This window comes from Drosophila serrata, unplaced genomic scaffold (assembly GCF_035046125.1).
Source record: "Drosophila serrata isolate PLE 108 unplaced genomic scaffold, ASM3504612v1 contig_276, whole genome shotgun sequence".
NCBI lineage: Eukaryota > Metazoa > Arthropoda > Insecta > Diptera > Drosophilidae > Drosophila > Drosophila serrata.
The window spans coordinates 8373923-8400949 of record NW_028257174.1 but is presented as its reverse complement, the minus strand read 5'-3'; the positions used below and the strand labels follow the sequence as shown (position 1 = coordinate 8400949).

The 27027-nt window shown below is 39.4% G+C and overlaps 2 protein-coding genes and 1 long non-coding RNA gene across 6 annotated transcripts in view; 1 reads left to right on the top strand and 2 right to left on the bottom strand.

The window, feature by feature from the left end:
• LOC110181660 (uncharacterized) overlaps positions 1–11691 on the top strand; it is a 222177-nt gene extending 210486 nt beyond the window's left edge. For 3 of the 4 annotated variants that reach the window (XR_015272410.1, XR_015272413.1, XR_015272412.1), the window contains 6 exons: positions 6600–6739; positions 8491–8627; positions 8705–9068; positions 9140–9217; positions 10456–10880; positions 11071–11691. This is a non-coding gene — a long non-coding RNA (uncharacterized LOC110181660). The remainder of the gene's footprint in view (positions 1–6599; positions 6740–8490; positions 8628–8704; positions 9069–9139; positions 9218–10455; positions 10881–11070) is intronic. The other variant, XR_015272411.1, reaches the window with a different exon arrangement.
• Positions 5698–6517, bottom strand: LOC147643319 (uncharacterized). Its single transcript, XM_086835195.1, has 3 exons — positions 6221–6517; positions 6116–6131; positions 5698–5964 (listed from the first exon to the last, which is right to left on the bottom strand). Exons 1-3 carry the CDS (start codon positions 6377–6379, stop codon positions 5843–5845), a joined length of 297 nt encoding a protein of 98 aa, XP_086691321.1. The 5' UTR covers positions 6380–6517; the 3' UTR covers positions 5698–5842.
• Positions 11692–13576: 1885 nt separating the features above from the next.
• LOC110181882 (pyruvate dehydrogenase phosphatase regulatory subunit, mitochondrial) lies at positions 13577–26065 on the bottom strand. Its single transcript, XM_020949810.2, has 7 exons — positions 23164–26065; positions 22399–22696; positions 22126–22339; positions 21910–22063; positions 21730–21845; positions 15137–21657; positions 13577–14647 (listed from the first exon to the last, which is right to left on the bottom strand). The coding sequence occupies exons 1-6, from the start codon at positions 24713–24715 to the stop codon at positions 21181–21183; spliced, it is 2811 nt and encodes a 936-aa protein (XP_020805469.2). The 5' UTR covers positions 24716–26065; the 3' UTR covers positions 13577–14647; positions 15137–21180.
• Positions 26066–27027: the final 962 nt, after the last annotated feature.

Genomic DNA, 27027 nt, shown 5'->3' with positions numbered 1-27027 from the left:
TTGCAAATTTTAATGATGTAACCCCTTTCCTTTTTTTGCAAAAATTGAACATTTTTGAAAAAATTTGTATTTATGCCGGCAATACTTAGATCGATTCAGTTTTTAATGCTGATCAAGAATATATAAGATTTATAGGGTCGGAAACTGACTCCTTCACTGCGTTTTTAACTTCTGACTAAAACCATAATACCCAAGGATACAAAAATTGTCCTTACAAAAGTGTATCTGAAGACAGTTTGTCTAAAGACATAATAAGTTCATTTTTTCTTCTAATGATTTAATCAATTCTAATTTAACTTCATAGTTAATAGATTTTTAAACAAGCAATTTCCTCAATTAAAAGGATCAATTTTGGTTGCATTTTGGTCATAGTTTGAGAGTCACTGGTCATTGCTCCTTCTACCCTTATATACGTATAGATATAGATATATATATGTGTGTGTGAAGCGCCATTCATTGTTGTCTTGAAAGTCCCGAAAAGTTGTTGTTTTTATTGCCGCTGCCCCGGTTCGTTGTTGTTCTTGGGCAAAAAAATGTTTGACTGGCGCCACTTGAATAACTTTGCCGAAGATGTCGCTGGACACACACACAGGGGGAGGGATAGGGGGAGGAAAAGACAGGAGGGGAAGGAAGGGGTAGGGCTTGGGGCTGGGGTTTTGCTCCGTTTGCCGGCGTCGTTGTCTCAAAATAAAGACGATCCAATCCGAAAGAATAAAAAAAAACGAAATCGAACGAGTGCACACTTAAATGCAAAAGGACATGAAAAGAACACGACTCAAGGATTGCCCAGGCTCCCCTCTCTCTCTCTCTCTCTCTCTCTGTGTGTCTCTGTCTCTGTTTTGGAAACCTCCTTGGGAGCACCCCCGAAATCCCCATCAAAATTCAACTCAAACGAGGTTTGGTTAATGCCCTTTATTTATTTATTAATTAAATCTAATAATAATACATATAATCTTATAAAAAAATCAATGGTTAGGTTTAATTATTATAGTATAATCGAGACCCGGAGTAAGTTCTACCTTAACATGAGCTAGCCTGGTGCTTTAAAGTAGTATAATCCCACTTTTTTGTAGATTTCTTATATATAATATATTACTTAAAATAATCTCTATAAATCTTAGTTAGGGTATTCCAAACTTCGTTGTTTAAATGCTTTAAACAACTCACCCATCTTGTTTAATGTAGTTTTATTTTATTTTTTATTGTAGTTTCGCTGGCTACCAACGCGCTTTTGTTTTAAGGCTTTTTCAAACTGGCCGATTGTTCTTGTTGTTATTGCAGATGTTGGAGATGTTGTTGTTGTTGTTGTTGTAGTAGTTGTTGTAGTTGTTGCTGGGCATTGAAGACGTTGCCGTTTGATCAGAAGCCGATGCCGCCGCCGCCTGAGCCAAAGCCTGTGAGCCTCAGCGGAGTTATGCGCTTGCAGCTCCTCCATCTCCATCTCCATCTCCAGCTCTTCTCTTATTTTGTTTTTTGTTGATTTTTGTTGTATTTTTTGTGCAATCCCGGCTACTTGAGGCGCCACCAAGCTTCTGGCCGGCAAAAATGCCATGTTCCTCTTGTGGGCCCCGTCTCTTTCGCAGCCACACAGGCTGTCTCTTTCGCCGCCTCGCGTTGGCGCTAAGAAAACGCAGGCCAATTGGCGTCATCCTTCAAAAGCGGTCAGAAACAGCGAGGATATAGCCAGAGTCGGGCAATATATATGTATATATTTATATATATATAGAGAGTGTGTGCTGTGTGTGTGTGGCGGCACTTGCCGCCTTCATCCTCATTTTGTTCTCAGGCATTGCTAAAATAAATAAAAAAAGAGGATCAAACACATTATACACATAGAGAAAAGTTTGCCAGGATCAAGGCTATATTACAAGTGATTATCGGGATGTGGCGTTGTATCACTTGGAACCTTGAAATATCAAAAATATGAGTTGATAAAAGGTCAAGGCAGCCTGCAAATCCTTAAGGGGTTGATATATTCAGTAACTGGATGAAAATCTGGACCATCTGAAATATAAAAAATATATAATGTAGTCGCTAGATTTTTTCAAATAATTTTTTATAATCATAATTCTGAAGTAGTCAATACATACCAACAATGAATATTAAGCTGGAGATATATACAAATGTTGAAGAAGCTTTGAAGCTAATAGGCGTAGAACTGGGCTAGATTGACTTGGTTGTTGAGTTTGATTACATATAATATATACTTAATTATAAAGTACTTAACAGCATTTGCTTAATAAATACATCTAAGGAACATTTCAGGATATATTTAATAGAACTTCAGAAACAATAAGCTGAAAGTAATAAATTACTCCTTAATTGAATGGCTATACTCATGTAGTATTATATGATTAATTATATTATATTATTATTAATTTTTAAATACAAATACAGTAACTTATAGCCCGGACTTTTGTGCTCTGTGTGGTGGCAAGCTGACAGGCTCAGTAAATCAAATAGCCGCCAAGGCGGCATTATGAGCGGAGCAACGGGGCCAAAACCTAGGCGGTGGTCCCTGGTATCCAACGCTAAACTATAAAAAAAAAACTTTAAAAAAAACACAACAAATACTGTCGGCATTTTTCTTGTTTTCATTACGGTGAGACCCGCACGAGACCCTCCTGCGATAATATTTGGCAATTTATTATATTCTGAAAGCGGCGCTTGATTTTTATAACCATTAATATAATTATGACTATTAATATTATTATAGAGCAGGTTCTCACGAATTTATAAAACTGTATGACATATATATAATATTTTTGTGTAATTATTATTTATGAATTAGTTATTTAATTATTAGTTCATTATTTAGGCACAAGTCTTTGCAAATTCATTGTTTTCTAGTCTCAGTTGACATTTTTTAGGTTCAAAGTATAGTTTTTAAAATTATTTAAATACACATTTTAAATTCATTTTATTACAAGCACTTTTCACACACTTTTCTCTTGTATTTTCTTTACTTTTATAATTCTAATTATTTCAACAGTCTTGCCTTCAGAAACACATATAAAATATGTTTTAAAAAATCAATATTTGTGCATGGGCCACTGAAAACCTGACTAATGATGAAAATATATCTCTTTTAAACAGTACTTTTTTCTAATTTATTAGTATTATTTATATCCTTTCCTGGTACTATAATTTCAGTCAGAAGCTTGTTATTATGAGAAGCAGTCATTTCCGACCCTATAAATTATATATATTCTTGATCAGGATCAACAGGCAAATCTTTCTAGCTATCTCGGAAGAAAAAAAATTTTTCAAAAATTTTAAATTTTTGGAAAAAAAGGAAAGGGGTTACATCATTAAAATTTGCAAAAATCGTCAAAAATTTACATTTAAAACTGAGTATGCAGATTTATTACCCTTTCAAAAACTAACAGAGGAAAGCTTTCCGAAGTGAAATTAATGCTTTTTTGGCTGAGTTATGAAATTTTTAAACTTGAATTTTTCAATAAAAATTTTCGTATAAAAATATTAATAAATATTGGTTCAAAATGGGAATTTTTTAAGCTTAGTTAAGATCGATTTGCCAGTTCTATCCTATAAATCAATAAACAAATTTCAAGGGTAGATAAACTTGGGTTGCCCGCAGTTAGTTTCTATTCTTGTTTGTATTTTTAATATTGAATTATCAATTTAATTTTAAATTGCTTAATTTACGTAAATTATTTATTTTTAATAGCTTGCCTGGTACTATAATTTCAGTCAGAAGCTTGTTATTATGAGAAGGAGTCATTTCCGACCCTATAAATTATATATATTCTTGATCAGGATCAACAGGCAAATCTTTCTAGCTATCTCGGAATAAAAAAAAATTTTCAAAATTTTTAAATTTTTTGAAAAAAAAAGGAAAGGGGTTACATCATTAAAATTTGCAAAAATCGGCAAAAATTTACATTTTAAACTGAGTATGCAGATGATACCCTTTCAAAAACTAACAGGGGAAAGCTTTCCGAATTGAAATTAATGCTTTTTTGGCTGAGTTATAAGATTTTTAAACTTTGATTTTTCCATAAAAATTTTCATATTAAAATATCGATTCAAGGAATGCGAATATTTATAGCTTAGTTGTGATACATTTTTTATTCGAACTTATAATTCAATTGGAAACTGCAAGTTTATATAACTTTGGACTTTCCGAAGTAACTTCCTTTCTTGTCTTAAGAATGTTTTTTGAGTAGAAATGAAATATTTAAATTTCACGAGAATTGTATAATTGGACAAGTCAGTTAATTAACTATTCTTTCATTCTTTCCTATTAAATTTATATTTAATAGAAACAAAATGACTGTCAAACTTAAATCTAGCTTGATTCAATTTGCTTTGGTTCAAATATATACATATAAGTTCTACAAATTCTACTTTTCCAATTGTCTTATTAATGAATTTCGAAGAAAATAAAGCTGTGAGGGCGAGTAAAAATGCAAGGAAAAGCCCTTGGAGTCTAACCAACTGCAGCATGGCCATTAAGCGAAGTAGAAAATGTACGTCGACTTGAGTTGCATTTCGGGGATGGTGTTTCCAGGGGGTTGCAACTGAAGCTGGAGCGCTTGAGTGGCTCAGCCTGGAAGGTGGATACTTTTCCCGGGGAGCCAAGCAATTAGCTTTGTGCCACACGTAGCCAGAGCAGCATCGTCATAAAAGAACCAGGTCAAGTGCTGCTCCGGGAAGGAGAAGCTCAAGATGATGTCGCCAACACCCCCGTTCCGTTTTCGGACAAGTACGACCATTAGGTAGCGACACAAAAAAACAAAAAAAAAGGTTTCGAGGGGAAACAAACAGTATATGGGAAGCTTGACAGGGACAGGGATCTGCCACAAAACAACGCCGGCAGGACAAACACATGACATGGCTGAAAGTTCGCCTCTCTTTCGCTCTTGGTAATGGTGGGTACAATATGCATAGAAACACCCATCAACACGGAGCCACCGCATCCATGCTGACAGCCCTCGAGGATGCACAGGATGTGGAGCTGTAGCGGGAGCCGAGAGCTTATGTTTGCCTTCAATTAGAAGTTTTTCGGGCAATAGTCCCAATGCCTAAGGCCTGTTTGCTCAGTCTTTTCCAGCTTCAAAAACTAGACCAGCAACAGTTAGGCCGTAAAAATAACGAACTCTGCTTAAATTTATCATAATTAGGTGTTGTGAAAAATAACTACATAAATCCCTAATATTAAACCTTGAGCAAAAGATAAAAAATATTCAATTCAATTTAAAATCAACAAGAAAACAGAGTTCAAATCTACTCCACCGTGTACAGTGAGCCTGGAGAGATCCGGAGGACTGGCTCTAGAACCGGGAGCTGGACCGGGAGCAGCCCTTGGCAGCTGGCCCTGCAGGTGGTGCCCTCCTTAGCCAGGTGGGTGGCCTGATTCTCCTTCGGTCCTTTGGTCCATCGAACCAGCTGCTGTTTTGCTGGCCAATTGAGATATTAGTGGCAGTGCCATAAGTCCCAGACGAAAAAGTCCTGGAACACCCTGGAGCAGTCGGATTGCAATTTGGCCAACACTCATTCATTATGTCTCACAGTTATTTAGGCCCGGCTCTCTTGTCTGCAATTGGATTCAATTTAGTTACGAGCCAGTTGATGGGATCGGTACGCAGGGCAGGTTACTCAGAGAGTTTGTTGTGGGGATGCAGTCCAAGCTGGAGATGGAGATGGAGCTGGAGCTGGAGCTGGGGAGGATCCCTGGCAAAACGTCCGAGACACGAACCACGCCAAAATCGATATGACTCGATTAACGTGCTGGGATCGCTAAGGATGAAGAGGGAGCAGGGGAAGCAGGGGAGGCAGTAGGAGAATCAGGAGGAGAGGCACCTCTTCGTCGGTGGTGCTATTGATGCCTGTGGTTTGCCTGGACAAGGCAAAGATGAAGCTGCTCAGCTCCTCTGCTCTGGGCCGCCCCGAGCTTCTGACGGCTGTTGGTGGCGCCAGTCGAAGGCTGTTTCAGGAGTTCTGTAAAAGATTTTAGTACGAGAAAGAGATTTTTTTAGAAAGTTGTTTATGAAAATATAAAATTTAAAGCTTTGTGAATTAAATTTTATATTATTTTATTAAAAAAATTCTGAGGGAAATATAGGAAAACCAGGACAAATGATTGTGTAACTTATTAAAGTTATATACTACTAAGAGTTCAAGTTATTTCTAAGAATTCCTCTTAGAAATTAAGGGTAATATTAAAAAAATTATATAAATTGAATTGCCCCAATACAATTCCCTTCCCTCTGAGGCTTAACTTCTCAACTCTTGAAGCCTCCCTCGGCGGAAGCTCTTGGAGCCAGACTCCCAGATCGCCCAACTCCATCCTACAGCTACTTCTACTTTGCGTGGTCGCGTTCATCATTTTGGTGTCTTGTTTTGTGGGTTTCATTGCCTTCTCCTCCTGCCTGATCGCCGTCGTTAAATAGCTGGGCGGAACTTGATGAGATGATGGGCAATTATCTGCGGGAGGTCCGCACGGTGCACACTGGCAACAAACTATGTCTTACAACGTTGTGCCAGCTTTTATTATTTTTTTCGTTCTTTTTTTCTCTTTTGTTGTTTCTTTTTTCTTATTTCTTTTTGGTTTGTTTGTTTTTGTTTCATTGCAGCTTGGGCAATGCAATTTTGTGGTTGCGTTGCGCATGCGCGCCAGCTTCAGCGCCATCGCCATCAACGCCTCACGAGGCCAATAAGAGGGAAAGAGATCTCTACCAGGCGAAAGACTGGAGGAGCCACAGAGACATGTCAGGTAAGGTGGAGCGAAAGAGAAGGCCACAACGTAATGGCACTGACTTGGACTGGGACTGGGACAGGGACAGGGACTGGGAGTTGGACTCCCTAGAAAGAGGAAGACACCACGCGTGCGCACTAACAAGCTCCGACAGCTGGAGGAGATCAGTGCGAAAGGAAAACGCAGCAAATGTGGGGAGAGGGTGTCCTTAAGGGGTACTGGATGGGATAGGCAAGGGTATGGGGGGGTGGACGTGGAGAAGATGCACCACCAGCACCGGCAGCAGCAGCAGCCAATCATTGCTGCAAGTCCAATTTTGGGGCCAGGGGTGGCATCCAGAGATGACAAGGATCAAGCTGGTATAAGAAATAAAGTTACTTACCAATTATTAATATAAGTTTAAACTCTTTTTGAATGTGTATAGCTTTTTTTCACAAAATAACTTTCAATAACGGCACGTGGTACAGTTTCAAGAAAGTTTTTCAAGAGACCATATGAAAAATTATCGATTGCCAGACATGTCAACTTGCTGGGAAAAATACTCGAGATCTTTCCATACTTTTTACTACATTACCAAACATTTAGTCTTTTTATATAAATTATATACTTTATCTTCAAAGAAAGTGTTATTTTTGATATGAAAAACAATCTGAATAATTAATCGATTTGTTCGAAAATATCTGGCAACTATGGTTAACATTATATATAAAGTTGGCAGCTCAATTTTGGAGTTTCGCTTTTGTGCTTTCATTCTTTAAAAACTATTCTAAATATTATATTAAAACAGACTTAGAACTAAATGTAGATATCTATTAATGAAATCTAGTAAGTAGGAATCATTATGATATTATATTCTCTAGTTAAAAACCATAATCCTATGTCTTATATCCAACTGGGCATCCCTGATGGCATCAACGGCACCCCCTTAAGCATTTTTAGGGAGGGGAATTGGTGGCTCTGCCAGTCTGTTCCAGTCCTGGTCCGTTGATGGTGCCAATGCCTGCGATGGATGCCCCGGCGCTGCTGCAGCGGTGGCGGCTCTGACGGCTCTGGCGGCCAAACAAACACGATGAGGCGTTGTTGGCGTCAGCAAAACTGCAGACACAGCCGCCAGAGTGGATCGAGAGGTACCAGGCCGCTTCCAGCAAGCCGGCGACGCCCTGGCGACGACTGGTGGTTAGTTGGGGATCGGAACCGGGATCGGGTTGGGAGTCTCGAGTCGAGAGTCGAGAGTCTCGGGTTTTGGCTGACACGCTGGCATTCGATAATTGCCTTGGAAAGTATGCGCTTCTCTCGGTTGCAGTCTGCAGAAGATATCCACCAGTATTTATTCTTTCCCCCACCAATACCTCCAGTCTTTGGAAGACTCTCGCTTCGATTGGCTGCTGGCTTGGGAAGAGGGAACGGGATCTGGTGCCGAATCCACACTGGCAATTAATTACTTTTGCCCAAGACCGGCAATAGCTGTGAGAAATGATTTCATTTTGTGGCAGCAGCTAATTGGCCGCAAAATGCTCAGGCTGAGACGAGAGTCTCATCTCATATGGGGGCAATAGAGTGATCTTTAAGAATCACTCGTGACGGAAGAATCGATCACTTGTTAGGAATCGAGAGAAGAGGGAAAGGGGGAAGGTCATTAACCAGCAGACTATGTGGTTTATAATTTACGTTTATATTAGTTTTATATATATTTCATTAGAGTTATGAATTAATTACAGGGTACTCTACATGTTATTATTTCCTTGAATATTTCTTTTCATGCATTTCAGGTTGCTTGATTTCTAATCTCCATACACAAATCTTAAAGAGGCAATTATACCACCACTCTTCACAATGATCCCCCTTCAGATCAAGAAGGTAATTGCCCATGATCCTGGGATCTGAAAAATGTCAATCCAATCGAAGGGTAAGGATGTTATTGCTGCCGCTGCCTTGTCCCTCTGTACCTTATCCTTTTCCTTTTGCCTTTTGTTTGATCCTCAGCATAAGGATAATCCGTCGGGGCAAAATGGCCTTATCCTGCGCTTATCGGGAATCTGCTGTTCAGTCGCTTCAACTTAATTAGTGCACGCTCTTACAAAACGCAAAATCGACAGGCGAAACAAAAGCCAAGCCAAGAACTATAGCCAACTGAGCTGAGCCACTTCAGGATGTCAACCCAAAACCAGGAAGGATTTAGGGAACGGGGAATAGCCCAGCAAAACGGGAGCTGAAATGATGACAAACAACCGGAGGAATGATGAATGAGCAATGACAGAAGCCGGAAGCCAAAGCAGTTGGCCATGTGATGGCTAGTGATGCATGCGTTCCACTGCCGCGGCAGGACATCTGTGCAGTGAAAGAAAAAGTAAGTGACATTTAAGGATATTATTCTTCACGTATTTATATATGTATATATATCTTTATACTTTGATTTAGGAATATATGCTATTAAAAGCCTATAAATTATGCTGCAGTTATGGCAAAGGATAACTCCCCTAAGAACTAGGATCACAAGTAAGTTTCTAAGTTTTTGATCTCTCTCAAGGGTGTCCTTTTTCTAATATAATAAATGTATAATTTATAGAATTTTCCAACGACTTTACGTTCAGTGTTTGCATCCATTTCAGTCTGTGGCTCTCGAGTGTGTGATTGCTATCAACAGCTTGATTTTAATTTCACCTCTCTTTCGCTTTTCGCAAAACAAAGAGCATGTCCTTGTGTTTGTTTCGTTTCGTTTCAATTCTGTTGTGTTGTGTTGTGTTTTTCCAACTGTTTTGCCATCGTGTCCTGCGCCACGAGTCCTCGTCGTCGTCCTGCATGGGCACTTCCTTCTGGCGGCATGCAGCGGAGCGGATGAGCCGCATAGTTGGCCAGCAAGGTGGAAAAATCAGAACAAGGATGAACCCGAGAGACAGAGAGAGAGAGAGAGAGAGAGAGAGAGAGAGAGAGAGGAGGATATGCAGGCTGTAAGGCATAGTTGCTGCACAATAATAAGCCTAGCCTAGCCTCTCAGCCCAAGGATAATTACTTTTGTGCAATTATGCGATTAGTTTATAGGCCAATAAGTTTCTATGGTGAGGGTTTCCGTCCTCTCCTCCTTCTCCTTTCCTCATCTCCTTGATAATTGTGGCTAAAAATATCCGCAAAAAGGAAGTCCCTGTACACAGGTAGAAAATCCTGCAAGGAAAACCCTTTATTATTGCAAAGGAAAACAAGAAAGAAAACTAACTTTGGGAAACCGATATTTACAAACGTTTGAAGTTTGGAATTGAATTATAGGTTCGAAACAGAAATCGATTATAATTAAGCTTAAAATATTCCCATTTTGAATCAATATTTATTAATATTTTTATATGAAAATTTTTATGGAAAAATCAAAGATTTAAAATCTCAACTTAGCCAAAAAAGCATTTATTTCAATTCGGAAAGCTTTTCCCTGTTAGTTTTTGATAGGGTAATAAATCTACATACTCAGTTTAAAATGTAGAAAAATTCAAAACTTGGCCAATTTTGTATTATTTGAACTTTCCTTTTTTTGAAAGAATTGTTTTTCTTCCCGAGATACCTAGAAAGATTTGCCTGTTAATGCTTATCAAGAATATATATGCTTTATAGGGTCAGAAAGGAGTCCTTCACTAAGTTTTATGCTTCTGATTGAAGTTATAGTACTTGAGTTTAACTAAGTTACCTTCTAGAATTAAGCTTACATTTACATTTACATCTAAACAAAATACTTTTATTTATATTTACAGCCCCGATCAGAATCCGCACTGATTCAATCAGCAAATACCATATATTTTAAGCCACGAAGCGAGACTAACGCCCATCGCTTCAGCATCGCATCAATAAATCGCCATCGAAATTGGCTTAAGTGGTGCAATGGCCATGGCCACCTGCCATCGGGGGATGTCCTGCCGATGTCCTATCTTTGTGCTGTCCTGTCCTGGCCGAGTGATATATTTTTCACGCCCATAAAATAAATGTCAACCATAAACCGTGACTAAATCGGCGGCCAAACAAATTACTAAATAAACGCGCATCGAAAACTAGATAGTGGCCCCCGGAAAACCACCCGAAAGTGATGCAAAAATCATCATATATGGATGGGAACAGGGGCGTTCCTTCAACAGGGGATTTTTCTTATCCAAAAACATGCAGCATAAATTAAAGAAAATAGGTTAGAAAATTGTATTTAATAATTGAAAGTTCTTGAAACTCTCTAGAGTATTTAAGGCATTTCATATTTGTATAATTTGGTATTGAATTTGAAATATTCTTAAGTAAATTTATCTTAAGTTTTAGGAATTTTTGCTCTCAAATTATTAAAAAAATTAATCTTAATCAAAACCTTGAATTTTCTTTTATAGATTCGCCGCCGTCCTTGTGCTCGACAAGTGTTCATCGTGCCTGGTCAGAGATGAACGGATGGACTGGTGGACTGTTATTCAACCACCACCAACGTTTAGATGACCGGCATCCAGCAACCATTCCACAATCCAATTCCGATGCGACACAGGCCACCCGCCGTTGCCACTGCCGCATCCGCATCCAAAATGTAAATATTTAATTTTGAAACAGTGTAACTAAAGGGATTTGAAACGCGCGTGGCCGGCAAGGATGAGGACGAGGATGAGGAGTAATCAACGGAACCCGCAGAATCCGACACGGTCGATCCCATTGTGGGTTTACGAGCAGAAATTGTCGTGCGATGCTGCGACATGTGAAAAGTTGCGATTTGTCCTGGCGTCCGTGTCACACTCCTTGTTTGGTGGCTGGCGAAGGAGAGATTTCAAAGTTATTCTATAGCGAAACTGCAGAGACTTAAACAACGGCATCTTGGGTGTCGGCTACATTTATAAATATATATATAGATTTGTGTATATAGTTATAAATTGGCAAGCAAGCAAGGGCACCTTTATTCATTTTGCATGCTCCTGGCGTCTGTGTGCACTGTGAGAAATAATAAATTAAATACTATAATTTGTAAATTGTAATTTTAATGGCATACCATATCAGGTAAGTTTAGAGTTGAAGGACATTTCCCTGTATTTTTTCTCCAGGTGTAGGTTTTGGTCTGAACTCCTGAACTGGCCACAGAACAAATGACATGTGTCCGGTGGCCACGTTCTCTTTTTTTTTATGGCCAAATAATATCGAGATAAGCGGCGCGCATTAGACAAAGGCCAGCCGGGCGACATCCTTCGGACCCCTCGGTTGTCGTGTCCCTGGGGCGTATTTGCTGCAGGATCTCTGGTCCTGGCCAGACTCTAAACTTCCCAAACTTCTAGGTTTTTGCCCCTTTTTTTCTCTTTTAGTTTTTAATCGATTGATTGGTGCGTGTGTGTTTAGCTTTAGAGGTTTTTATGCGGGACCTGGCCCTGTATCCTGCATCCTGCATACGTCTGCCATTCCTGCGCCCGGATAAGATCAAATTGCAAATTGCTCGCAGGCTTGTGGCAAACTTAAAGTTTTCCTATTGAGAATCTCGTAGGTTTTCTTTTTGGGTTTTAAACGGGAAAATGCCTAGGACAGCGAAGAAAACAACATTTTTCTCTACCAAAAACTCACCAGACATAACTCTACTAAATACAAAGTGTAAGCATCAATAATGGAAGCTAGAAAATAAACAAAAATTACAAAAACATTAATTTAAATCAAGGAATTGGGAATTTTAGAGTGAAAATTAGCAAATTGAAGGATGGTTTTTGTCTACAAGAACAACAAGATCTGTCTTAGAAGAACAACTATTAAAGAACAACTTTAAATTTTAATTTTTGTTGTTTTTGTAATTTTTGTTGTTTTTGTTGTTGTTGTAATTTTTGTTGTTGTTGTTGTTGTTGTTGTTTTTGTTGTTGTTGTTGTTGTTGTTGTTTTTGTTGTTGTTGTTGTTGTTGTTGTTGTTGTTGTTGTTGTTGTTGTTGTTGTTGTTGTTGTTGTTGTTGTTGTTGTTGTTGTTGTTGTTCATGTTGTTGTTGTTGTACATACTGTGCAAATCGTGCGGTTGTGTGTTGTACATACTGTGAAATCGTGCGGTTGTGTGTTGCCAAGCCAAGCCTTCGATGTGCTCGGTGTCACTTAAAATTCGACCTGAAATACCAGGCGAACAGAAGGCAGCAGCAAGCAAATTTAATTTTCTGCAAAATCATTTTTCACCCTAAAAGCATGCTACACCGCACCCTAGAAGTATGCAATGCCAAAAATATGCAGAAGTATGCAATTGAAAAAAAAGTGCAGCATACTTCTAGGGTGCGATGTAGCATGCTTTTAGGGTGAAAAATGATTTTGCAGAAAATTAAATTTGCTTGCTGCTGCCTTCTGTTCGCCTGGTATTTCAGGTCGAATTTTAAGTGACACCGAGCACATCGAAGGCTTGGCTTGGCAACACACAACCGCACGATTTCACAGTATGCACAACACACAACCGCACGATTTGCACAGTATGTACAACAACAACATGAACAACAACAACAACAACAACAACAACAACAACAACAACAACAACAACAACAACAACAACAACAACAACAACAACAACAACAACAACAACAACAACAACAACAAAAACAACAACAACAACAACAACAACAACAACAACAACAACAACAACAAAAACAACAAAAACAACAAAAACAACAAAAACAACAAAAACAGCAAAAACAACAAAAACAACAAAAACAACAAAATCGACAAAATCCACAAAAACAACTCATTAAGAAGAACAATTTGCAGATTAGAACAACAAAAGAAGAAAATAGATAAATAGATGATCATTAAAACCTTTGGAAGCTAAATAAATACATTTTAAAATCCTAAAAATAATGTTTAGGATTTGTAATTTTCCCAAATTTGACTTCAATAAAAATACATTGCAGGTTTGTGACACTTTAAAAAATTTTTTATTTAATCTTTTATGGAGATATATGTGTTTGTGCATGTGTTCTACTCCTCCCAGGCAATCAGCCCATTTCAAGGATCTGCTTTCCCCTTCGCGAGGATAATACCGATGGCAATCAAATGTTTTGCTAAATGTTAAAGACCGCAGGCCCAGCGGGAGAGGAATTTCTGGGTGTGTGTTGCTTCCTCATCGCTGTCTTTTTTGTTTGTTTCTGGGTTGGGGATGGGGTTAGAGGTCACACCTCTAGCCCCTGGTTTTCTCTATGCAAATCGCATCGCTGCTGCCTCTCGGCTTAATTTTATATGCCGCGTCGACGGCGCTGACAACAATTTAATTCCCAAAAGCCATAAAATTGAAATAAAATTTTCAATTGTAGCTAGCTGGGCGTGGATTTCAGGCCGGGGGTTGGATTTTTGGTACTGATTTGGTTATTGGATAAGGCTGGAGATGGGCAGAAGATGTGCTGGAGATGTGGCTGAGGCTTCGAACTCGGTTTCGGTTCTGGTGGCTGCACTTGGCGGCAGTGCGCAAAGTGACGCCGTCGACGCTGCCAATGACACTGTTATCGCAACCCTCCTTGGAAGCCTGCTCCTGCTCCTGCTTCTGTTCCTGCTGCTGGTCCTCCCTCTCATCCTTGGCATCCTGTTGACGCCTGCTAGCGCCTGACTGGCTCTGGCTTCCTCTGCTCGGCTGCCTTTTTGACTGCCGCCGCCGTCGTCGCCACTTGCTCCGTGGTTCAATGTATGCGCGCGCTCGCTTTTTTGGCTATTCATCGAGCACCCAACCCCACCCACTCCAGCCGCTTTTCACAGCCACCGCCCCATTCCGCCCACAGCTTTTCACTCGCTTTCCACACTGACGGCTGCAGTGCAACCCTCTCAGGCATAAATCACAGTGACAAACTCGTCGCATGCAAAGGCGCGGAAAGCGGAGCGTGCCATGTCACTCGGGCCAATGGAGTGGGTACGAGGATGAGGATGTCGCGGCACCAGAGCTGAAGGTGGCACAGTGTCCACATTAAAAACTCTAGTTAAGTTCCAAGTTAAGTCCTGAAAGAAGATATTAAATAATTAATAAATATTAATTTTTAAAATTATATAGAGCAAACTTTGGAAAACCAAATTGGAAAATGATCATAACTAAGCCAAAAATGTCTTAATTTTTATTCGGAAAGCTTTTTTGTGCTAGTTTTTATCGGCTCTATAAACCTGCATATTTAATTTAAAAATTCAAATTGTTGCGAATTTTGGTACATATTATTTTTTGAAAAATTGGTAAAAAAAAAATTTTTGAAAAATTTTTTCTCAATATTATATTATTAATCAATTAGGATTTTAATTGCGAATCAAAATAAATATAACTTTTTAAAATCCTTTGCTAAATGGCCATGATATGAACTCAAGAAGATCTCAAAAATGCGTTTCTTTAAATAATTTTAAATTTATATTTATCGCTAATTTTTCAATATTTATTTTATAATAGATTAATGTAGATAAAATTAAAACATTAAAATAAAACATTAATATCAATTCACAAACCTTTATTATATTAGTTTTTGTTTGGATGTTGACCTTTAATATTAATAATTGATTTTACTTTCAGTTTAAAAGTCCCAATTTTCTAAATTCAATTTCCTTCGACATTTCCCTGCATCCCTGAACCACTGTGCACTGCTGGGGCGACCGCGTATTAAAATGTTATCCATTGAAAGTAGCTTGACTTTGTCACCAGATCTGCGGACCGACACCCAGACGTAGAAGTAGAACCACACACAGAGCCCAGAAATTTAAGCCAATCGGAGCGACGCATTCAAATGCAATTTGCTCCAAGTGCCCATAAGAAGCCCGTAAACAAATTAGGATTGATTCGTGTCGAGGGGAGAGAACCGAGTGGGATGGGTTGGAGATGGGGCAATCAAAGGCTTAGGCACGGTCACTAATAACTTCTTGGGACGTGCCCGGCACTCGCAAGTTGTAATCCCCCCGAGAGATGGAGAGCCCAAAGTCCGGGGTAACTTGTCGCCGTCATCCGGAACTTCTATTGACAGACAATCAACATCAACCATCAGGCACTTGAGCGGCGGCATACGGCGGAGCTTTGGCAAACAAAAAGCAGGGGGGAAAAATCAAAGACCGACCGCAAGATATCACAGATTTTCATTATGAAGCATTTAAGCCAGGACAATCGCAGGACTAACCACTCCCCAAGCTTCTAACTAAGCCAACCCACCACCACCCAAAGGTCGTCCCTTTTCTCGGGGGTTGACTTTTCCACTTCTTTTTTTCGGCACCAGCTTCGTTTCGGTTTTGGTTCTGATTTCGTTTTTCAGCAAATTAAATTAGATGCTTAATATGCAGCGAACGTTTCATTTGTTTTGCGGCTAGAAAATCAACGTGGAAAATTAGGCAAACAAAGCTCTTGGCCTCGGGGATAACGACGATGGCATGGCATCATTCGCAGGCCCAAGGCGGCGACACATCCCTCATTCTTGTTCTTTTGGCCTTCGAAAGTCCACGAATCCGTATACGAATCCGGAGCTCAACCTCTAATGAGGCGCATTACTTTCGGCCACAGATTTGAAATCATTATCCCATTGGAACTAATCCCAGACCAGACCGGACCGGACCAGAGTGAAGTGGAGTGGCGTGGAGAGCTCTCTGAAGCTGGAGCCCCGGCATTTGTTAATTTCGTGCAAACATCCGATGCCAATGACGACCGGCGGCTGGGCAAATATTGGCCCACTGGCCTGGGACCTGAACGGACAACGGGCCTTGATTGCCACAAAACAGATTGCCAGAGCCTATTGTCGATAGATTCGATGGATTTGGGTAGGGAACAGACCTCAATATGATTAAGATTCAATAGAATTAAGCACTTCCTATCTTAGGTACTAATACGAATTTAATCTAAAATTAAATCTTATTTAAATCATAAAATTTAAAAAAGAAATCAATTTATAACAAGAATAACAAGAGAGAATTTAATTTTGGGAAGACAGAGCGTGTATACCCTTTATTAAACGATTAATTGATTTGAAATCGATTATAACTAATCCAAGTTTGACTTGAAAAGCCTTTCTCTAAATAATAAATGCCTATATTAAAGATACAAATTTAAATAAAATTTTCGAATTTCTTCCAATACTTTATCAATATTTTATTAAGAGTTTGATTGCATATCGGAAATATATATCACAATCATTGTCTATCATTAGTTTATGCTTTCAAAAGGTAATGAATATTTTGCATTTTTAAATCAATATTTATCAATCTTTTTATATGCATTTTATTTGCATAAATCAAACTTTAGAAAATCCATAACTCAGCCAAAAAAATAATTAATTTTAATTCGGAAAGCTTTCCCCTGTTAGTTTTTTATGGGGTAATAAATCTGCATACTCAGTTTAAAATGTAAATTTTGGTCGATTTTTGCAAATTTTAATGATGTAACCCCTTTCCTTTTTTTCCAAAAATTTAAAATTTTTGGAAAAAATTTTTTTTCTACCAGATATAGCTAGAAAAATTCGCCTGTTGATCCGGATAAAGAATATATATAATTTATAGGGTCGGAATCATTTCCTTCTCATAATAACAAGCTTCTGACTGAAATTATAGACCAGGCAAGCTATTAAAAATAAATAATTTACGTAAGTTAAGCAATTTTAAAATTAAATTGACAATTCAATATTGAAAATACAAACAAGAATGGAAACTAACTTCGGGCCACCCAAGTTTATCTACCCTTGAAATTTGTTTATTGATTTATAGGATAGAACTGGCAAATCGATCTTATCTAAGCTTAAAAAATTCCCATTTTTATGAATATTTTTATATGAAAATTTTTTTGGAAAAATCATAGTTTAAAAATCTCATAACTCTGCCAAAAAAGCATTAATTTCAATTCGGAAAGCTTTCCCCTGTTACTTTTTTATGGGGTAATAAATCTGCATATTCAGTTTAAAATGTAAATTTTGGCCGATTTTTGCAAATTTTAATGATGTAACCCCTTTCCTTTTTTTGCAAAAATTTAAAATTTTTGAAACAATTTTTTTTCTGCCAGATATAGCTAGAAAGATTTGCCTGTTGATCCTGATCAAGAATATATATAATTTATAGGGTCGGAAATGACTCCTTCACATAATAACAAGCTTCTGACTGAAATTATAACACCAGGCAAGCTATTAAAAATAAATGATTTACGTAAATTAATCAATTTAAAATTAAATTGATAATTCAATATTGAAAATACAAACAAGAATGGAAACTAACTTCGGGACACCCAAGTTTATCTACCCTTGAAATTTGTTTATTGATTTATAGGATAGAACTGGCAAATCGATTTTATCTAAGCTGAAAAAATTCCCATTTTTATTAATATCTTTATATGAACATTTTTACGGAAAAATCAAAGTTTAAAAATCTCATAACTCTGCCAAAAAATCATTAATTTTAATTCGGAAAGCTTTCCCCTGTTTGTTTTTTATGGGGTAATAAATCTGCATACTCAGTTTAAAATGTAAATTTTTGCCGATTTTTGCAAATTTTAATGATGTAACCCCTTTCCTTTTTTCCCTCTTTTGCAAAAATTTAAAATTTTTGAAACAATTTTTTTTCTGCCAGATATAGCTAGAAAGATTTGCCTGTTGATCCTGATCAAGAATATATATGATATGTTGGATCGGAAATGATGTCTTCACTGCAATTTAAACTTCAGATTCAAATGATAATAACCTGCAAGAGTATATAATATCTTATATCTATATTCCTAGATCTACATATGTATATTATTAATAGATCAAATCGAAAAACAGGACCTTAAAAACTCTCTAAAACATATCCAGATTTAATCCCAAATACCAGATGTGTAATTATTTAATCTATCACATTTGTTCTATATTCTTTTTTTTTATTCCATTTTCTGTTTTGCTCTCTCTATTCTCCCGATTTTCTTGGACATGATCTGGCATCACCAATGTCTTAGGGCTGTCCACCTCATAAACTTCCAAATTTTAAATATAAATTCATATCGAATAGCGCCCGATAACTCAAACAATCGAATTCCGTTGAAAAAGCCCGACCCTCCATCATTTCGCCAGAAATTTAGAACAAGAAAGGTTGAAATTACCGAAAATTGAAAGAGTGCAGTTCTTATATAAAAAAAAAGTGAAAATAAGTGAGATATAGAAGAAAATAGTGTTCTGTTTTACAAGAAGAAATGGTACATAAGTAAGAAAATTGAAACCGAAATATTTAATTTGCATAAGAAATTAAACGTGTGTCCGCGTGTGTGGGTGTTATATAGTTTTTTTATGGTCTTAAACTTTTAAATAATGCATAAATTTATACTTCCTAAAAAAATATATCAAGGTCCTTGTGTATTTTATACATTTTGTTTCAAAAGGAAAACGGAACTCTTCAATTTAAGTAGAGGTTCAAGTGGAAATTTTCGCAGGCACGCATGCGCACATGCTTACACATACACACACATACAAGTTTCGTTCGCTTTTTTTTGTGGTTGAAGATGCACACTTATACAATCACACACGCACACATAAAAAATGGTCGCCATTTTCATTCGTCTTTAACCCTACTTTTTGATTTCAATTTGGGGTTATGTTTCGGTCGTTGTTCAAAGAATATCTGCGGTTTGATTTTGTTTTGCTTTTAAACTATTTTTTTTAACCTATAATAAAAAAATATAATATTATTTTCATGCATAAAAAGAGTTGAAACCACCCAAGAAGAAAACTTATAATTAGATTCAAAGGCGATTCATCATCTGTCAAAATGATGATGAATTAAATTGGCCAAAAAAGCGACATCAGTAGAGGCTCCAAGTTGCTCCAAACACTGGCATGTCATGTACACGGATGCATGCCATGTGCAATCCCCGAGTTTGTAGACCCCCATCTCCGAGTGACCACAAATTGAAATTGACCCTAGACGCGGACTGAGGAGGGACTGGGGGACAGGCACTGGAAATCGAAATCAGAATCAGTAACAGAAACAGAAACAGAATCTGAATCCAAATCCGAGTCCGAGTTGGAGTCAAAGCTGGGACATTTGTATGCAAATTCGGTGATTGCTCTCCGCAGATCCACAGATGTGCGCCGGTTGCTGGTCGAGAAACCACAGGCAAGACGGTAGGAGCGACCACACAATAAATGGGCATAAATTACACGACCCGAAGGCGGAGCCACCACAGACAGTGGATGTGGCTGCGGCTGTGGCTGTGGCTGTGGACGTAGACTCTGGGATATGGCGGCTCCAAAATTGATCATTTCTCCTTGGGATGTGGCGCTGGCGGCGTCTGTGGGATGATGATGATGGAGCTGGAGCTGGCGCCATCGGAGTGCGGCGTTGCCACTTGAATTTTTGATTTAACAAATACTCATTTGTAAAACGGCCAGAGCAGACCAGGACAGCTCCGCCTCTTGCTCCCCCTCCATGCCCAGTTTAAAATTCAAATGCACCCAAGGAACAGAAGAGATGGGGGAAGGTAAAAGACAGACCCACAAACTTTTGCCCAACTGCCAAACTGGCAAACAATAATAATGTCACGTTTATCGTGTGCAGCTAATTACTAACAAAAAGATAGTTTGTAATCCTACACACAGAGCGAACAGCAGCGAATGCTTGGAGAGCCCAAGACCGAACTTGGCCACAAGAGTTAGCCAAGCGTGGCCGAAAAGCGCCTCCAGGACGTAAGACAACAGCAGACGACGACCACCACCACCACCATCAACCACCGCTGCCAGTAGCCTGTATTTTTCGTTAAGCGAGCAAACTTTTGCCAGAAAGCAAAGTAAAGTAAAGCAAACCAAAACCAGAGACGAAACTTGGCCAAAACATGTGCTGATCCACAAATCTTGGGCCAGAGAGTTTTCGGGCATTAGCACACGCCTGAGTGTCTTAGCCATCAAAACACACGCCTCGAGCGCAATTTTGCATATTGGCCAACAGATGCTACGAGTTAGCCGCTTTGGGGGATTAGGCCAAAGCTGCTCCCAAAAGACTGCATACCCCTTTAAACAATATAAATATATTTTTTCGGTATAAATCTTGTGCCGTTTCTCAACAATGTGCCACGACAAAAAAAAAAAAATAATAATATAGAAAAAAAAAAAACAAGAAAGACCTGCTCCTTATCATATCAAAGTCAAGTGACTGAGCAAGCAAACATTTTGGTTATCATCTCTCACTCATTACACAGTCAGAAAATGTTACAATATATGCATATATATATGCGAAAAAGAACAGTATCAAAGCGTTTATCATTATTGTATTTTGTTATAGTAAATCACAAGTCCCTTTGTAAAAATTGACAATCTGATTCAAAGAAATGCTTTGATACTGCCTTGTTTTGTTTTGTATAATATATAATATTCTTCTCCCTTCCCTTCTTTTTTTTGTATGGTTTTTTGTATGGTTGCTACCATTTTGTCTATCTAAACTTTTCGCTCGATTCCTTTTCTTATGCTGCCTGCCTACTAAATCGAATAATATCGCTTTCCTTTTTTTGAGACTCAAGTTGAACTAGAAACGAACGAGAGCTGAGCACAGTCGGAAGATGATCCTCCTCCTCACAGCGTTCCCGTTGGCGTGCCGGTGCCGGTAACAACTCCAGCACCGCCAAACGAGAGGAGATCCGCCTGATCCGGCTTGTCACGTGTGGCATGATAAGCCTCGCGCTCCCGATCTGGAAACTTGGTGGGCAGATTCGGTGAATGCAGATTAACCTTGGCCTCAAATCTTACACCGGCCACCTCCACCTCATAGTGACCAGAGAGGACATATTCATTGGTCACCGGCAGTTCGCCGCCTGCCTCATCAAAGTTGCGCACAAATCCGAGGCAGACCTGCTTCTCGAACGTGTAACCATAGCCGGTGGTCGTGGTCATGCCCACATAGACGCCGTCGCGGTAAATGGGCTCACCGCCCCAGCACCACATATCCACTTCGTGATCGTGATCGTTGAGCAGCAGCTGCACATACATACGCTTCACACCCTCCTCGCGTTGCTTAAGCAAAGCACTGCGCCCAATAAAGTCGATGGGTTTCTGTGAAGTATTTAAGAATTGAATCAAGAAATTAGTTGGCTGACAATCCTGCCCAGCTGCCAAAGAACTTACATTGAACTTGACGCGCCAACTGCGACCGCATTCCAGGGGTGTGGTAAAGGTATCCAAATCTTGGCCCCAAAATGCATAGAACTTTTCAATGCGCAGGGCTCGTGTGGCATAGTAGCCTAAAATGAATAAAAAAACAATATAAAATTCATGAAATACCAATAGATCTCTATCCAAACTCACCTGCATGCTGTATATTAAACTTCTGGCCCGCCTGATAGAGCCTGGAGTATACATGCAGAGCATATTCGTTGGGTATATAAAGGACATAGCCCAATTCGCCAGTGTGGGTGATGTTTAGCACTCGAATGCCATCCGCCAAACCCACATCCAGTTCCTGCAAGGGATTCAAGCAAAGGTTGGAGTGTTTCCTGGAGGATACACACATTAACTACTTACCTTGTACGTGAAGAAGGGGAAGCTCTTGGGCGTGAGATCCGTGTCGGTGAGCTCGGACAGCAGGATGCGCGAATAGGGTCCCAGAATGCAGATGGCTGTATACATTGAGGTGACATCCGCCACGTTCACTTTGGCCTTGAGATGATCGGGCATGTGCTTGCGTATCCAGCACATGGAGCGTGTCTGCTGAATGGTGGGAGCAATCATCATGTAACTAAAGGAGAGAAAAGAGTATTAAGTCTTGGTAATACCATCTCCTTTGTGTTAACTCACTGTCGTTCTGAGAGCCGGGCCAGGGAGCAATCGTTCTCGTAGCCACCATTGGGATTCTGCATGCCCGTGTGTATGATGGAACCCACAGCCACATCCACATCGTTGGAGCACAGATACTGTAGAAGATCCACTACCTCATTGCCCTTCGACCAGAAGTCATACTTGGTGAAGGAGCTATAGTCAGCGATGCCAATACGCTCGCGACAGGCTCGATACTCGGAGGCCACATGATCGAACCACGGCGGCTTGCCAAAGGTGCGAGTCTGGGCAATACGGAAGCGGGGCAAACCAAACTCATCTGTGGAGATAGAGGGAAATTAATTAAGTAATGAAGTGTGTAGATAAATTTTTCTTAAAGAACCCTATTCTCACTATACACATTTATCTTATATATTTCTCTGTTGGTGATGGTTTTTATGCTGTTTACTGGATTTTGCTATGGCTCAGTACACCGCTTGCTAACCATTTATTATTGTTACCAAAATCTACCTATAAAAATTTACTTTAACTTTTTAAATCCTCAAAATCATAAACATGGTGATGCCGGTTAGGTGCTGCAATTATTCATAACCTTGAGTTTTCAAAATGGGGCTTAAAGAATTGCACCATATAGCCATTGTCAACCATAAACATAAGGATTAATAGGGTAAGCATTACGTCTGATAAATAATAATTATATTTTTTAGTCTTTGATATATGTATATACTAATTCCTCTTTTCTTTATGTTTATACCTTTTCCAAAAAATATTCTACTTAATACACACCTTGTTTATCCTGCTGATCAAAGTAGTTGGGTCGCTCGTACCCCATCGACTGGCCAAAGACAGCGCCCGCCTCCTTCAGCTGGGGATAGATGGGTGACATGCGCAGATTCCGTCCGGTTTGGAACTCCTCAAAGGGATAGTTGATCTCAAAGTGCTTGCCAGGTGCCTCCTTGCAGCGATCTCGCAGGAACTTGCGATTGTTATGCAGCCCCAGGAACCGACTAATGTCCAAAATGTGCAGATCCAGATAGGTAGAACCCTTCGTAATCAGATCGGTGAGTACGCGTCCAATGCCTCCCGAGGCGGAGACTCCCATTGTCTTGTTGCCAGCAGCCACATAGTAATTCTGTATCTCTGGCGCCTCGCCCAAAATCCATTTGCAGTCAGGCGAGAAGACCTGCAGCGAGTTGGTCAGCCGATCGAGCGTAGCTTCACGGAAGGCGGGTACACGGAGCAGCAGGGCATCGAGGAGCTCATGGAAGTGGTCCCAATCAGGTGGATGTTGCCTGGCCGTTTGCGATAGCGGTATTACACCATCCTCATAAACCATCTTGGCCTCACGCTCGAAGCCACCGGCGAGAATATGACCCTCGCACTCGCGGAAGAAGATGCGTCCGTCGAAATCCCTGACGAACGGTGTGTCTGGACTTAGTCCCTCGATGGGTCGCGTGTGCAGATAATGATGCTCCACCGCTTTCAAAGGCACCTTTACCACCGGCTTGGACAGAGTGCCCACCTCGCGGGCCCAGAAGCCTGTGCAATTGACAAAGTAGTCGCACTCCACGTCGCCGGCCGTTGTCTCCACACCGCGTACCTTTCCATGCTCGCTGTGAATCTTCTTGATGGCACAATGCTCCACCACACGGACGCCCAGGCGCTGGGCCTCTGTGAGATAGGCCTGGCACACCAGCATTGGGTCACACACTCCATCCTCGGGTATCCAGAGGCCACCCTCGATGCCGTCCAGGGAGAGCAGGTCACAGTGGTCGCGACACTGCTCTGGCGAGAGAATCTCGCAGTGCATGCCCCAGGCCACCGCCTGTGACTTCATCCGATTGAAGGCCGTCATTCGGTCCCAGCTGCGTGCCAAGTTCAGGCTGCCCACCTGACGCCAGCCGGTGGGCAGTCCCTGCTCTGCCAGCCGCTTGATCAGATCGATGGAGTACTCGGCCAGCTTCAGTTCCGTGTAACTGGGCTCGAAGCGACCGGCCAGCCCGCAGGCTGTCCATGGCAACTCGCCGCCCACACGATCCTGCTCCACGACCAGCGTCTCGCCGCCCCAGCCGCTCAGGCCCAGGTGATAGGCCACCGAGGCGCCGGTGATGCCGCCGCCACAGATCACAACGCGGGCCTTTGATGGCAGTTGGCCAGCCAGCTCCTCGCTGAGATCTGGTGCCTGTTGTGGCTTGAATTTGCGCTTCCTCAGCAGGGGCTCATCTGCCGCTGCCGCCGCCGATGCATCCGACAGCTGACGCACTGTGCCCGCGGGCAGAAGCCATCTCCTAGCTGCTCCGCCGCAACGCCGTCCGCCCACATCCAAGAGTTTCAACATCTTGTCCCCCAAAAATCGCCGGACACATAAGCAAGGTAAGGGAATCTCAACGAATCTTACTTTAAATCTCCGAATCTCTACGCGAATTTCCAGAAAACTACTTGAAAGATTCACCGTTTTCGGGAATATTTTGAATATACGCAGCTGGTCACACTAGGCAATATGTTATTGTGCTGCCATAAACAGCTGATTGCTGCCATACACAGGCTAACTAAAATTAGCTATAAACTGTATGGCATGCATTTTATGGTGTGATTGCTCGGGAAAATGCATATATGCATATATTTTTATGCAATGCATAAAAGAAAAATTACATAACATTTATTTATATTTATATGCATTATTTAAAAGGGAAATAACATAAACACAACGACCACATATATAGATATCTAAGAGTGTGTGACGAAATTCATCGTCAACTCTTAGCTTCCACATATTTTCACTAAAATCATAGCAGTTATAGGGTTTCACTAATTTGGTCAAGAACCATCCATGGCCAAATTCAGAATCCGTTTATAGTGAAAGCGTGATTTTTAAAAATCCTCAACTCTTTCATATGTATAAAAATCGTATACTTCAATTACTACAAATTAATATTATGACAAAAAAAATAAAATAAATAAAAATAATAAGAGCATTGAAAAAAAATATATAATAATATAAATATAATATATAATATAAACTTTTACCAAGATAAACAAGTGAGAATTGTTCGGAACGGGATTAAAAGCGGTCTATTTTAAGTTATCTTACCGTCAAATATATTTTTTATAGAAATTATATTGATGGTAAAGGTAAATAAAAAATAGATTGCATCGCAAACCCAAGTGTGAAGATAAAACAAAAAATGAAAAATCCAAGCCTTGATATTATTTAGCAAAACTTTCATCAGTCTTGCCTACAGCACCATGTCCAAAAGATTACTTTCAAGGTCTTTTGGCTTGGTCCTGGAGAAAGGAATGAGGTGTCTGCCACAAAAAATAATAATAATACAAAATAATTCAAACCAAATGCAGACAATAATTGAGTTAAAATTGTGCTGAAACAGTGGGATTTTTTCTTCACGAACACTTTCAAAAGATTACTTTTAATATCTTTTGGGAGTATTCTTGAGGAAAAAGGGCTGCTAATGTTGAAAACCAAATGAAACGAATAAAATAAAATAGAAAATGAACCTAAAATTAAATTTATATTGCATAGCAAACCCAAGTGTGATAATAAAATAAAATGAAAAATCCAACCCCCTGAGCAAAACTTTCATTAGTCTTGCCTTCAGAACCATGTCCAAAAGATTGCTTTCAATGTCTTTTGGTTGGCACCTGAAGAAAGGAATGATGTATCCGACAAAGAAAAAAAAATAACACAAAATGTTTCAAATAAAATACAGACAATAAACAAGTGAAAAATGTGTTTCATTTTTAATGAAACATTTGCATTTTATCGTCACGAACACCTCCAAAAGAGTACTTTTAATGTCTTCTGGTCGTATTCTTGATAAAAAGGGCTGCTGATGTTAAAAACCAAACAAAAAGAAAAAAAAAATTTTTTAAATAAACTGTGAATTAGCATTCTTTTTTATGCTATCGTACTTTCATCAGTCACCTTGTCACAGGCTCTATCTTGGGAGTGTGTTTTTAAAAACATCTCAAGATTGGGTTTGTGGTATTGTGATTGGTGAGCTACTTCTGGGAAGTGAAACCAAACACCAAGTAAATATTGCTGTATTTTTATAACAGACTTTTCAATAATAAGATGCATAACGATCATAAATTTAAACATAAGTTTAAAATTATAATATCCTGCGAAGGTATAGAAACCGAAAAATAAAATGTGTTGTTTGATCAACATATAATATATACAGAAATACAGAGTGCGTATGATGCTATACAGATCGAGAACAAATCTGAATAAATACGAAAATGACACTAAAATATATCAATAAATAATATTAGAAAATCCCTTAAAACAGCCCACAAGATCAGAAGAAACACAGCTTTTCTTTTGAAGATTTATTTCCAATAACCACCAAAAACACCCAGTAACTTCTTAGTTTTTCTATTTTTTTTCCAGTTTCCTTACTTTTCTTTTATGTTTTTTGCTTTTAGTTTTCTATGTTTACAATTTCTGCCACAACGCAAAGAGAGAATTCTTTGCCGGATTGTGTGTGGGTTTTAAAGTTTATTTATTTTTTTGTAACTGAAGCCTCTCTGCTCGCTTTCTCCAATAACCAAAATCAGACCGGAGGAAAAATCATGAAAATCGAGAGGGTGTCCAGTGTTTGTATTCATATCTAGATATACATATATATATAT

What these genes read in the sequence shown, in the direction of transcription:
- LOC147643319 (XM_086835195.1), bottom strand. Translation starts at nt 6,379, where the DNA reads ATGAAACCCACAAAACAAGACACCAAAATGATGAACGCGACCACGCAA.
- LOC110181882 (XM_020949810.2), bottom strand. Translation starts at nt 24,715, where the DNA reads ATGTTGAAACTCTTGGATGTGGGCGGACGGCGTTGCGGCGGAGCAGCT. An exon ending in TCCCCTTCTTCACGTACAAG is followed by an intron (nt 22,064 to 22,125) that starts GTAAGTAGTTAA and finishes AATCCCTTGCAG; the next exon opens with GAACTGGATGTGGGTTTGGC. An exon ending in GTTGGCGCGTCAAGTTCAAT is followed by an intron (nt 21,658 to 21,729) that starts GTAAGTTCTTTG and finishes AATACTTCACAG; the next exon opens with AAACCCATCGACTTTATTGG.